This window comes from Ostrea edulis, chromosome 4 (genome assembly GCF_947568905.1).
Source record: "Ostrea edulis chromosome 4, xbOstEdul1.1, whole genome shotgun sequence".
Taxonomy (NCBI): domain Eukaryota; kingdom Metazoa; phylum Mollusca; class Bivalvia; order Ostreida; family Ostreidae; genus Ostrea; species Ostrea edulis.
In genome coordinates this window covers 37,576,330-37,591,536 of record NC_079167.1, presented here as the reverse complement: position 1 = coordinate 37,591,536, position 15,207 = coordinate 37,576,330, and the positions used below count along the sequence as shown (strand labels likewise).

General features: G+C 35.6%; 1 protein-coding gene across 5 annotated transcripts in view; it reads right to left on the bottom strand.

The window, feature by feature from the left end:
- Positions 1–15,207, bottom strand: part of LOC125668200 (laminin subunit alpha-2-like) — a 71,659-nt gene that overhangs the window by 24,156 nt on the left and 32,296 nt on the right. For 4 of the 5 annotated variants that reach the window (XM_048902031.2, XM_048902032.2, XM_048902034.2 and 1 more), the window contains 13 exons: positions 13,851–14,028; positions 13,485–13,594; positions 12,503–12,686; positions 11,135–11,274; positions 10,801–11,034; positions 9,811–9,951; positions 8,881–9,054; positions 8,249–8,431; positions 8,043–8,161; positions 7,367–7,481; positions 7,062–7,202; positions 4,224–4,345; positions 4,029–4,112 (listed from right to left, as the gene is read on the bottom strand). In XM_048902031.2, coding sequence (XP_048757988.2) covers positions 4,029–4,112; positions 4,224–4,345; positions 7,062–7,202; positions 7,367–7,481; positions 8,043–8,161; positions 8,249–8,431; positions 8,881–9,054; positions 9,811–9,951; positions 10,801–11,034; positions 11,135–11,274; positions 12,503–12,686; positions 13,485–13,594; positions 13,851–14,028 — 1,925 coding nt within the window. The remainder of the gene's footprint in view (positions 1–4,028; positions 4,113–4,223; positions 4,346–7,061; positions 7,203–7,366; positions 7,482–8,042; positions 8,162–8,248; positions 8,432–8,880; positions 9,055–9,810; positions 9,952–10,800; positions 11,035–11,134; positions 11,275–12,502; positions 12,687–13,484; positions 13,595–13,850; positions 14,029–15,207) is intronic. The other variant, XM_048902035.2, reaches the window with a different exon arrangement.

The window sequence follows — 15,207 nt, the reverse complement described above, 5'->3', positions numbered from 1 at the left end:
CTGACAAATACTATGGGAAATAACTGCTTATGCATTCGACACTTATTTGACAAATCCCAAGGAGAAAACATGTTTATGCAATAATCAATACCATATATGTATTCTTTAAATTCCCATCTACAGTAACAATTCTTTTCATAATTCTGCAATGAAATAAATGATGTATTAGTGTATAAACCAATTTTCTTTAATCTTTTAAATGGGACTGGACACCATAAAAAAAACACCCAGAAATCTTATCCTAGACATCACAACAGAATGTTATAAACCCCCAAACAGAACTATAATATGGTGTTATATAATATGTAAATAGAAAAATAGTTTTAAAAACATATGCACTCGCCAAGGAAAACTTGTCATTACTAGTACAAGATATAGTAAAAACCAATTCTGGCCAGATTTCTTTAGAAAGAAACAAAAGAATATGTGAATTATGTAACCTTAATTGTGTAGAAGATGAATTTCATTTCCTTACTGATTGTCCATTCTATGTTGAAGAGAGAAATATGATTTTTAATGGTATATACAAGCTTAGCAAAATTTTTATATATCTAACAAATAAGGACAAATTTACTTGGTTGATGATTAATGAAGACAAACCAGTAATTGTCAAATTGAGTGAATATTTAGTGCAAACTTTCAGAAAAAGAAGTGATGCTTTAAAACTGCAAAAATCATTATAGTTTATTATTCATATGTTGGTATAATACTGATACTGTCCATTTACTTGTGTATACACATGATTAGCAATTCATATATGTATGTACTTGTTTCCCCCAACATGCTGCATCCACATGCAGTTTGCAGTCTATGTAACCTGTAGTTAATGTTGTAAACTTTCTTTCTTTTTTGAATTTCCTTCTTTATAAACTGTCTTACTGTTATGCCCTCTGGGCCCAAAATTGGAATAGACTTATCTTATCTTATCTATAGTAATTAAGAAACATCAAAGCAACACTGGCATATGTTTAACCTCGTACAATTTTCCGATTTATAAAAACATCACATTTTTCTGATCTAGTAGACTTAACAATTGTGGCAATAAAAATGAAAGAAAAAGTGAGCAAGCTCACATACCCCACGCTCCAACATTGCTGGACACAAAAATTACTGAATCAGAATTTCCTGGGAATGTGCACATATACACTGTGTGTTCTTATTAACTACAAAGTTTCACGAAATTCTGTTGAGCGGTCTCAGGAGTTGTGCTGACAAGAACAGGACAGACAGGTTCAAAATTCTAAGTTCAAAAGGGGCATAACTCTGAGAAAAATTGAATCAGAATTTCCTGGAAATATGCACATCTACACAGTGTGTCCTTCTTAACTACAAAGTTTCACGAAATCATGTTAAGCGGTCTCAGAGGAGTTGCTCTGACAAAAAAGGGACATTATACCCTTTGCAAATTTTTGCATGGGGTATAAATATGGCCTATACACATTTCACCAATATTGAACTAGAACTACCCTAACAGTACTAATACCCCGAGGGACTCATTCATGCTGGGACATATTTGAAATGTTATATAGATGGATACCAGAAAGAAAATGTGCTTCAACATTATTCATGTTTCATCTGAATGCACATAACAGGATCCATCACACTCCTTTGACCTCGATATCTATCAATAATCATGATGTAATGGAATACTATCCTAATTTTCAGGAAAATCCATTCACTAATCTGTTAGAACATGTCCGGACAAAATCACGACAGATAGATTTTAATTTAAACCAAATTTTATATTCACAAATAAGTGAATGGGATCAGGCAGCAGGTAAAACCTATTTTAGCCCTCTCCCTACATCAATGTCACAATGACAGATAGATGGACGAACGGACAAACTGCTGATTTTACAACATCCCTAAAGTTTGTTTGCAAAGGGCGTAATAATTAAAATTATAGAAGTAAAACAAGTCAAAGGGGAAAGTAAATGTTTACCAATAGTCCTATACAAAGTAAATGTTTACCAATAGTCCAAAACAAAGTAAATGTTTACCAATAGTCCTATACAAATGTTCACTACTTCAGTCTAATTGAATTCATACTTGTGTTAGAGTGTTAACAAAAACTATACAGGGATAAAAACTCCCACAGGAGTGGGTAATTAAAAAATTAACTACTAGCCCAGGGGCTAGTGGCAGTAACAAAGTTACTAGCCAAAGATCGCAAGTTACTAGCCCATGAACTATTGATAGTAATACAACACAATGCATAAAAATGGAGTTGATATATGCAAGTTGAAATATAAATATGCAAACAATAGTCAGTTCATATCTTTTAATGTTTTACAGTGTGACTGTTGAGATGAGCGAAGACCCTTTACATCTTGCAATGACTTTAGACATTTAATCCATCTATTCATGTAATGCGGGAAATAATGTAAACAGCACATTGTGACATCATACCAGCTGCAATTTTTCTTCTTCTTTTAAACCAAGCAATTAGTAAAAACAATAAAAGATACAAAAGTATGAGAAAGCTTGTCTGAAATTTAAGGGACTGATTCACGATTTTCCCCAAAATTTTCTTTTTCACTTTTAATCATCAAAATCTTCTGTCTAATGTGTTTAAAAGAGTTCACATAAAAATTAAGGTTATACATTATCAAAGAAGCTCATTTTAGAGAGTTTACTATTTGTTTTGTAAACAAAGATTGCGGTATGTTATTGTTTACGAATTTTTTAAAGAAATGGATATCAATCTAAGTTTATTATATCTCGCATTTCAAGCATTTTTGGGGTAAAATGTGTCATCTAAAAGTTAAAATTTGTGACTATGCAAAATTAAGATGCTTTATATTACAAAATCAATATTTCACTTGTTTGTTTGTATACATAAAAAGACTAGAGTCTTTGTTTACATAACACAGATTTAAGGCTAAAATTTTGCTTTTATTCTTGCATTCAGAAGATCAAAATTTTGGTTGTCAACATTAAATGAGATATATTTTTAATGTTTACCATAAAAAATGATAAATATTCTTATCCAAAATCATGAACCAGTACCTTTAAAACCATTGTGGTACTTTCCCAACAATTAATAATAATGATAATAATAATAATAACCTTTATTTATCCAGGATAACACAAATTAGCATACAGCTAGTTTCCATTGTTGTCCTGCATAACAATTCATCTATTTTATATATGGGGTTGTCAATGAAGTATACCATAGAATTTTTCGGAAGCATTAGGGGTAATCCCCATCATTTTTCAGCTGATAAAGAGTATATCACATGACTCATATGTGTAATCATTGGAGCGAGCTCGTCATGAAGTGATGCGTTTTATTTATGATTAAACGATTTTGTTTCATAGCTTCTGGCCAAATGGTGAATGATTCAGCTGAATTATATGGATATTTCGTACTTTTTACACGGAATGTGAACAACCTTCAAGTTCAAGAAAGTTATAAATTTTCGCTGGACCTCTGAATTTTGCGATATCTTTATACTTTTTATGGTACTCGCAATGTATGAGACTTTTCTCTTCATCAAAGTACAATTGTCATGTGGTGTTGTCCACTGTATCTGTCTAGCTAACATTTTCTCTTTGTAATTGTTAAATGAAAAGAAAAAGGTCAAGATAATGAACAGTGATAAAAAATCCTATAAAGAATACAAAATTGAGGACAGAGCAGACAGTGAAACACGGACCCCCAGAAACATCGATACTTCTCCATTTTGTCACTGAACTGACAAATGCCATCAATGCAAATATGTTAAAACGGATTGAAGATCTTGACTTGACAATAAAGTTTAAATTCATACGTATACTCAGCAAACACAATATTAACAGTTGTACAACGGATAATGCATTTACTTTCGCTTTAGATTTACTGGCCCGATGAGCTAACACAGCATTGATTTTTACTCATCCGACCTCTAAAATTGGTAGCTTCGGGCATTGCTAATTGCACACCCCTGTTGCAATGTAAACAGTTTTTCAATTTTAAAGCAATACACACACATATATATATATATATATATATATATATATATATATATTAAATCAAATTTACATACGATTCACATCGAATCCCAATGTATCCCTCAGTACAGTTGGTACAGATCAGCTGACCACGACGAATTTCACAAGAGCTGCTAAAACTGAAAAGAAATATTAAACATTTCTACAATGCACTCCATTCAACCCCAACAACCAATGCTTTAAAATCAATGGAGATTACATTAGGAGAATCTTTATAGAAAACTTAGTACTTGTTTTCAATAGTTGGACAGATACAGGGTTGACAGTCGCCAGAGGAACCTCTGGTTGCATCTCCATAGAAACCAGGCCGGCATTTCTCACAGTGAACTCCAGTCGTATTGTGCTGGCAATTCTGAAATAAACAAACATTGGGTTCACATTCTACACAAGAACAAAAGTACCACAAACAGTACAATATATGCCTATCGGACTGTGAAATTCAACCTGGAAGCACATTATACATCCTGAATTGATATCACACACATTCTGAATAGAAAAGCCTTAAAGTAGGTCATGGTGAACCAATTTATCCGATATGTGAACTGATTATGTAAAAAAAAAACCACTTAAGTGTAATATGGAATCACATCCTCTCCTTCAATCTTTAGGTCTGTAAAGGAAAATTCAGAGTAATTTGGAATCCTCTCCCCCCTATCTTACAGGCTGTAGAAGAACGTTTGGTATGATATGGAACAATACCCCCCACCCACCCACCCCCCTTTAATCTTACAGGCTGTAGAAGTACATTTCATATACAATGGAACCCCCCCCCCCTCCAAATCTTACAGGCAGAAGAACATTAGTGTAATGATGAATCAACCCCCTTTCCCCAATGTAGAAGTACATTTTAGGGTAATATGGAACACCCTAATCTTACAGACTGTAGAGGAACATTCCCTGTGATATGTAACACCCCCACCCTAATCTTACAGACTGTAGAGGAACAGTCACTGTGATATGGAACACCCCCACCCTAATCTTACAGACTGTAGAGGAACATTCCCTGTGATGTGGAACACCCCCACCCTAATCTTACAGACTGTAGAGGAACATTCCCTGTGATATGGAACACCCCCACCCTAATCTTACAGACTGTAGAGGAACAGTCACTGTGATGTGGAACACCCCCACCCTAATCTTACAGACTGTAGAAGAACATTCACTGTGATATGGAATGGGCTCCCACCCTAATCTTACAGACTGTAGAGGAACAGTCACTGTGATATGGAATACCCCCACCCTAATCTTACAGACTGTAGAAGAACATTCACTGTGATATGGAATGGGCTCCCACCCTAATCTTACAGACTGTAGAGGAACAGTCACTGTGATATGGAATACCCCCACCCTAATCTTACAGACTGTAGAGGAACAGTCATTGTGATATGGAACACCCCCACCCTAATCTTACAGACTGTAGAGGAACATTCCCTGTGATATGGAACACCCCCACCCTAATCTTACAGACTGTAGAGGAACAGTCACTGTGATATGGAACACCCCCACCCTAATCTTACAGACTGTAGAGGAACATTCACTGTGATATGGAACACCCCCACCCTAATCTTACAGGCTGTAGAGGAACATTCACTGTGATATGGAATGGGCTCCCACCCTAATCTTACAGACTGTAGAGGAACAGTCACTGTGATATGGAATACCCCCACCCTAATCTTACAGACTGTAGAGGAATATTCACTGTGAGGCCATCATTAAAAAAAATTTTGTTTGATGTACTCCGACCCACATTTTTCAAGTCGGGTAGGTAGGTCGGTATTTTATTTTTTTTAAAATCAGATTTACACAATTTTCTTATGTTTTCATTAAACACATAATACTGCCAGACAGAATAGAGTTTAGAGCATTCATTTTGTACACATTGTATATAATACACGTAAATCTTCCAATGTCTCCTGAAATTTACTCAGGACGTTTTGCATTCGTCACGGATGAGGACCTCTACAGTTGTTAATAAATAAATTAACACCCCTTTTTGTTACCACCGGTCGATTCCGACATTCATAATAGCAATCTCTTAAACACTTTAATGTGATCCATGAATATCCAAGTAAATTGCATGATGACAGCAATTTACAATAAGTTTTAATATTACCCAATATAATTTTAATGCTGACTTTCCCGCATCGTTCAAATTGTTGTGACGATCATGTTCCATTCGTGTGTCTCAGTTTAAGAGCAAAGTAAAAGTGCCGTTCACCTATTAAATCGTCATAACATTTAGATAATCCTATATCAAAATAATATGTGTGCCTTTTCAGAAATATAGACCATCAACTTAAGCGCCGACTCATGGTCCGCATAATTTTGGTGCACTATCCCACATGATTTTTTATCTAAATAACATGCATGGCTTTCAAACTTTTGTACATAAATACGATCAGGCCTAGACGGGGGATTTCGTAGCTCATTGTTTTATCTTGTTGGTAGATAATGTGGTAATTTGGGGTTGTGATGCGGTATATTTGATCGTTTACATAGAAAAATGTTTGAAAAGTTTCCGGATTAACAAATGGTCATTATCAAAGTGAAAGTAGAACCGAAAGACGCCCTAAGGACATTTTGATATCAAGAATTCTGTAAAACAACTAGTCCAAATAAAAAAAAATGGCATCAAGTTTAATACTAATTCGAAGAATGTCTATTTTCCAGGGAGCAAATAAAAAAAACATTAAAAATTTCCAAGTGCGGAAAAAATGATCGGGTTGGGGCAAATTTCATGGGTCGGTCAGAGTACATCAAACAAATCAATTTTTATTTTAAGCCTGATATGGAATACCCCCACCCTAATCTTACAGACTGTAGAGGAACAGTCACTGTGATATGGAATACCCCACCTAAATCTTACAGACTGTAGAGGAACAGTCACTGTGATATGGAACACCTCCACCCTAATCTTACAGACTGTAGAGGAACAGTCACTGTGATATGGAACACCCCACCCTAATCTTACAGGCTGTAGAGGAACATTCACTGTGATATGGAACACCCCCACCCTAATCTTACAGACTGTAGAGGAACAGTCACTGTGATATGGAGAAGGCTCTCACCTTACACACTCCTGTCTCCCTGTCACAGATGTCAGAGTGCCTGTGACAGTCACATGGTACTACGTGCCCGATCACACGGATCGGCTGAGATAGATCTGCTGTCAGGTTGTGTCTCAGTCTGTAGTAGCCATCTGCTGGATCCTGCAACAAAGGTGTACTCCTTAAAACAATGGCTGTATGAATAATTCCTGAAACACATCTCCCAACAATTCAACAGCTACCATGCGAAATTTAGAAAAAATTACAGAGATTCTATGTGCACTTAATATCTATTTTAAAAGATCCCACTCCCATATCTTCAATACCTGACAGGAGAGTCCCGAGTACTGCTCCAGACACTGGCAAATTTCCACCCCCAGGGCTGGGTTATCTGTACTGCCATTCCCCGGCTGGGCACTGTCCAATGATACAGAGGTCAACCTGAAAAAAAGGCCCCTTTCAGTACTACCTGTAATTTGCATAATGGGCAGAAAGTGAATTATGTCAATATATGCAAAGCAGTTGGAATTTAAATTTTTTAATAAACAAAAAGATGAGCTTGTAAGATACTATGCTCCTGACAGAGGTATACAACAAATCACGGTTACAGTGAACTCACTTATAATGAATTCACACTTACAGTAAAACATGGTTACAGTGAACTCACTTATAATGAATTCCCACTTACAGCGATGTAATTTTCATTCCTTGTGGTTTTAAAACATTAGATATAATAATTACTATCACTAATGAATCAAACTTGTTTGATGCCAGCATTTTGCCATAAGTGTGTTTTGCTGTAGTTTAATAGTGGTAAATTAACCTTTATCAGTCACATAGACTTGGCTTGACTTTTCATTTACGAAGTATGAAAACTCTTTTTTCCACACTTCCAAACTTATGACCATGGTCAAAGTCATAGACAGACTGACCAAAACAATATGTCTCCAATATTGATCTTGAAAGTGAGATGATTAAAAAAAAAAAAGACAATATTCTTACATGGTAAATCTGGCTGAGTCATCTGGAGCAGCCTTTATGTAAATATCTGTAACATTTTGTAGCACAATCATCATGAAACTTCTGGTTGCATCCCCAAATCCAACAACTTTCCACCCTGTCTACAAATTAAACACGTGTTTCTCATAAACTTTAACACTCTGTATCGCAGTGTACATCAACCCATACATCATCAGAGTAGCACTTACTGGGTGGAACTTGACCACAATAGATCTCTCCCCACTGAGTGACCATGGAATCACAGTCCTGTAAGTCATCTGGAAGTTGTTTCCAACCACCACGATATCTGGACTGCTGTCTGCTCGAGCTGAAGATCCACTGTCCGACTTGTACTGAACTTCAAGCCTCATTTTCCCATTATAGGATAATGTCTACAACCAAAAGTCTATATCAAATGCCTGTACTACTGGATGATTCCCAAAAACATGTGAGTAATTTATTAGCCTAATTTCACAAGAAGCACCACACACGAAATAAAATTAATCGCTTTTATTTTCATAATGCTGAAATACATGTTAAAACTTGATCAATAGAGCACTCATGAACTCATGATCACGCGATTTGACGTCCAAAAAGCATTTCACGGTATTAAGTACTCGCGTAAAATAAAGGAATCTTCTGTAAACCTTAATCCTCATCAACCACATCCATCAGTTTAGATTAAATGCTTCTACAAACTCCAGATCCCATCTCCCCATACAAGGAGAATGTCTACAAATCAAGTCTAGAATACTGCTTAATCATCATGCTGAGCCAAAGAAAATGTTCTATCAACATAACAAGCAAGTTTATAAAAGTTTGGTTCTATACTTCATCTTACCAGATCACCCAGGTAGCTGTCTGGCAGGCTCCAGTAGATTGGTTTGCTTGCTAAGAACTTTGGGATAGCTGCCCAAGTGGAATTGTGGGGGATGATAACATAGGACTTGTACTTCAAGGAGACCTTGTCCGTGACACGAGGGTCAAACGAAACACTTCTGTCAGGAATCGTCACCTAGAGTAAGCAGTATGAAGGCTATAGGAATCCAGTATCATTTGTTTTGTTTTCATTCTTTGATCATTTATTTTCATTCCCATTGCAGAACAGGCAATTTATTTTCAAGAAATGCTTCTCATTAATCAAAGTACTAAAAAAAACCAAAACTTGGGATATATTTTAGATAATACCATGTAGCAGGTTTTTCCAGCAGGTTTAAAATTGACAATTTTCTAGTTCATGGGTAAATAAATCATTCGAGTGGAATATATTTTGGCGAATATGGAGTTAACAAACATGAAAATTAATATGCATTATAATGTTAATAACGTATCTGTACATGGTTTTACTGCTATCAGAAACAACTGACATAAAACCCAGTATAGTTTAATTACCTCCCAAGCTGAAGAGTGCTACATACATGTATATCTTTGACATAAAAACAAATACTATACAGACTTTTCTTTCTAGCGAAAATATGTATTATTATTGTAAACACATCTGGGTTCAGATTTAGTAATTAAAAATTTGGTTGCATGATACCAAACCAAACCTATCACCCAGTAGAAAAAAATGCCAAATGGTTGGCTCTTAATTAAACAGAATGCGAAATCAGAAACATATAATTTGACACAATGTTCATCAACGAATCTCAGTGAATACTAAATGGGAAGCAGAGCATCAAAAGAAATAAGGTGAGCTAATAAGGTTTTACTGTATATAATATACGATTACACACAAACACGATGTCCTGGTATTCATATAACAAGATACCTTTTTCCAAATGTATGGGACCTGCTCACACCTACTGGACCGCTCAAAGCAGAAGCACTCTGTACACCCATAGGGATTGGTTTTATGTAAACTGAAGGATCCGGCTCGACAGCGAGTACATGTACGTGTTTCTACATTCACCTGATGTAAGGAGTAAAACACCAATATAAAGCATGTTAACTATCAGATACACTACAAGAATTACAATATATGTAGCAATATTTTGATTGCACACTATTTTGTGTAACAATAAAAGTTTGTTAACAGTTTCCAATTGATTTACTTGTTCAGTGATAGCCAAATTTTCACAGTAACAAACTTATATACATGTAGTCATATCGATATATTTGGAAATAAATAATTAACCACCACCTGATCTGTCTTCATGACAACAATTAATAAAGTGACGGGTAACTGACCTTCCAGGGTACCAGTTGAATTACTGAGAACAGATTTACTATACTGACAAAATTACCTCATATGGACACTGTCTACTGTTATCAAACATACTTCACATGGAGTTTGTCCATGTCATCACATAGACCTTACATGGATTTTGCCCCAAACTTTACAGACTTTACTCCGGTTGCCACACAAACTTGACAGACTTTACACCGGTTGCCACACAAACTTGACACAGACTTTGCCCTGGTTGCCACACAAACTTGACACAGACTTTGCCCTGGTTGCCACACAAACTTGACACAGACTTTGCCCTGGTTGCCACACAAACTTGACACAGACTTTGCCCTGGTTGCCACACAAACTTGACACAGACTTTACCCTGGTTGCCACACAAACTTGACACAGACTTTACCCCTGTTGCCACAAACTTGACACAGACTTTGCCCCTGTTGCCACACAAACTTTGCCCCTGTTGCCACACAAACTTGACCCAGACTTTGCCCCTGTTGCCACACAAACTTGACCCAGACTTTGCCCCTGTTGCCATACAAACTTGACAGACTTTGCCCTGGTTGTCACTCATACCTTACATGGACACTGCCCCCTGTTGTCACACTGACAGATCCCTGTCGAGTTGTCACAGTTGCTAGAATCAGTACCATCAGCACTACACAGACAAAGCTGACAATTAGGATGGTTGTAGAATCCAGGTAGGCACTTTTCACACCTGTTACCTGTGTAATCAGCTTTACAGGTACACTGCCCAGTAATCAGGTCACACTGTCTGGATTCAGAAGTCCGAAGATCACAATTGCAAGGCTGTCCAGAAATAAACATTTTTAAAAATTATGAAAGACAAATTTTGAGTTACGTGATTTTTTCCAGTATGGACTATGCAACTTTAAAAAGACATGCTAACCTTGCATCCTGTGATACTGTCATAGCCCCAGGTATTGGGTTGACATTTATCGCATAGTGGTCCAGTTGTCAGGGGTGGACAAACACACTGGCCAGTGATGGAATCACACACATGTCCAGGCTTATCACAGGGCTGGCACCCTGTCAACAGTTTACATCCAATTCATATAGGACCTGTTGTACAAAATCTTGGTCCTACCATCCCACAGTTTGTAAAATGTGAGGCACAAGAATTAGTTATCCATGTCCATTTCTTTTGGGAAAACTTTTCATATACTGTAAATGGGGAAATGATTGCCGTGGTTTTAATTTCTCTATGTTTGCGGTCAGAGATTTTTCCGTGAAATTAAAACAACTGCAATCATTTTGCAAGTGTGACACAATACATTTTGAACAGTTACCAGTAATCAATTTGTAGCCAGAAAATTTGAATTCCACAAAAATAAAACCACTGCAATTAGACCAATATGAAAAACCACGAACTTTTAGCACCGCGAATTAAAACCACTTACAGTATCAGATAATTTTGCCATAAGGAATGTTTGGAAGAAAACGAACTTTTAAAGGGACATTATCTGCCAAAATCATGTTTGCTGGTTGTTACCAAAGGGACTAAAACAGCTTTACGGTACATAAGAATCACCACTGACATATTAGAATTCTTACATCTTACAATCTCTTGTTGTGATTTCGACATCAGAATTTCTTTTTTTATATATATATACAATGGTTGAAACATTATTGATGAAAGTATATAATTCATAGTAGAAAAACTGTACACAATTTTGCTAAAATTCAATTGGAGGTTGCCCTTTTTTCACTCTTACATTTCTTTTTAACAAATTCCAGTATTTTAATCACGGTTAAGAAATAAAATGTTTTTTACGTCCTAGTTGACAGCTGATGTCCCTTTAAGTTTGAGCCAAATTTTTATTTCAAGCAATTTTAATTATCTATATGATTGATTGATTAATTGATGTTTTCCGCCACACTCAACAATTTTTCAGTTATCTGGTGGCACCCAGTTTTTATTGGTGGAAGAGAGAACCCAGATACAATGTACCTGGGAAGAGACAACCGACCTTCCGAAAGTAAACTGGGAAACTTCCTCACTTACCGGCGCGAGCTGGATTCAAACCCGTGCTGACAGAGGTGAGAGGCCGTGTGATTTTGAGCGTGATGCTCTAACCACTCGACCATGGAGGCCCCCAATTATCTATATGAATGGAATGGACTTTGGTAGTTTTATTTTTTGCCAAATTTTCTTTATCCATGAAGAAAGCTAACATTTTAGCATCTTGAAACGTAACAAAACTGGTACGTTTGTATGGCATTTTAACACCTAGCACATAGATTAAGGAAGACTTACGTTTACAACCACTGATGGAGAATCCGTAGTAGCCTTTTCTACACTGATTGCAGTGTTGTCCATCCACTCCTGTTTTACAGGTACACTGACCGGTTCTCTGGTCACACTGCAAATAGACTGACCCCAGTCTGTCACATTCACAGGGGGAGCAGCCATTGCCCGTAGCCAGGCCCCAGAAATTCTCCTAGATAAAGTACGTAACTAAAATTAGCATCTGATAACCGTACACATTTACTAGTGTCATTATACCAGTATGTTAAACATTTAATATGTAGAATACTATCTGATAACCACAAATTGGTATCATTATACCAGTAAGAAACACTTCATCATTCAAATGCTTTGCTTATCGCTTATCGAACACAAATTTTTATTATTTTAGGAATCAGTTGTTAGATAAAAAAAAAAACTAATTAGTCTTCTTCCAATCATTTCTATTACAATATTCTAAGTATTAGATAATCTACTAAGAAACTGCAGCAAACATACATGGGATATACTGAAGAGCGAAGAACAGAATGGCTAGCAAAGAATGACCAGGACATTCCTATAATAAATCATGCATAGCAATGAAAGACCATGATATTCCTGTAACATAGACAACAAGAATAGAAACTGTTTATGTGACGAATACCTGCATTTTAACTTGAGTTAAAGCAATAGATGGATAGATATTGGTATTAACAACAAACTAGAAGCATGGCAAACTATCATGTCTGCTGTCATTTGCTAATTCTACTAGCACACCTACAGTATTATTTAGCAAGAAAAAAAGTAGTGCATATAAAATCATTCGGAAAACTGCGTTGTAAAATTTCACTTCCTTTTTATCATTGATAGTTGTCCACCTATACAAGATACTGAAAATATATAGCAAAGTAATTAGCCAGTCATCGACCTACAGATAAAAAGAAAGCAAGGATCTAGGAGCAGCCCTATAAAGAGTGAAACGATCTACTGGTAAGAAGAAATCCTGAATCACCTTGCAGGTATTACAGCGAGATCCTGTGACATTGGGCAGACAGTTACAGACACCTGTGACATCATCACAGGTGTCCGTCTGATTTGTTCCGTGATCATTACAACGACAGTCTGAGAAAGCACAACATCAATTATCAACTCACAACCTCAACTAACTTGACATTTCGTCAATAAACTTAAGCAGAAACACAGCATTATATCTCAAAGACATTATCAATACTTATTTTTCCTTATTTTTAACACACTAAAAGATTTTATCGAGAAAATTTGGCCATCTAGAACAAAATTCCCTATCAAACAATTTTGGCAAAATGTCCGTTTCCTGGTAACGTGAATATTTACGTGCTACTCAAGAACTCCTACCTACCCTCGCACCCTCGGAAGGAGAATCCGTAGTACCCAGGCAGACATTTGTCACACCTCCTACCAGTAACGCCTACATTACAGAAGCACTGCCCACTAAAGCTCTCACAGACTGACCCCCGTGAGCCCTGGGGGTCACAGTCACATGGTACACACAACTCTTCAACATTACCATAGCCAGGCTACAATAAAGTGCTCCTTTGGTTTATCCCATATGAAGAGTGCAAAAAATATATTATATACATGGATATGAAATTTGAAAACACTGTGCTTATTAATTGAATGCAAAAAATTAGTATTTTCTTATTGCAGCAAACTTCTTTTAACAGTGCAAGATTATTATACAATCACAAATTTTCTGAAATTAGGAATACATGAAAAAAACTACATTAATAAATGATGCATACACATAAACAGAAATCAATCATTAATGTAATCATTGGTGTGTAGTACTATACACATACCCATACCTAGATAAACATTAATGTAATCATTGGTGTGTAATACTATAAACATTAATGTAATCATTGGTATGTATACTATACACATACTCATACCTAGATAAACATTAATGTAATCATTGGTATGTAGTACTATAAACATTAATGTAATCATTGGTATGTAGTACTATACACATACTCATACCTAGATAAACATTAATGTAATCATTGGTATGTAGTACTATACACATACTCATACCTAGATAAACATTAATGTAATCATTGGTATGTAATACTATAAACATTAATGTAATCATTGGTATGTAGTACTATACACATACTCATACCTAGATAAACATTAATGTAATCATTGGTGTGTAATACTATAAACATTAATGTAATCATTGGTATGTAATACTATAAACATTAATGTAATCATTGGTATGTAGTACTATACACATACTCATACCTAGATAAACATTAATGTAATCATTGGTATGTATACTATAAACATTAATGTAATCATTGGTATGTAATACTATAAACATTAATGTAATCATTGGTATGTAGTACTGTACAATACCTAGATAAACATTAATGTAATCATTGGTATGTAGTATTATACACATAATCATACCTAGATAAACATTAATGTAATCATTGGTATGTAATACTATAAACATTAATGTAATCATTGGTATGTAATACTATACACATACCTAGATAAACATTAATGTAATCATTGGTATGTAGTACTATAAACATTAATGTAATCATTGGTATGTAGTACTATACACATACTCATAAACATTAATGTAAGCATTGGTATGTAATACTATACACATACTCATACCTAGATAAACATTAATGTAATCATTGGTATGTAGTACTATAAACATTAATGTAATCATTGGTATGTAG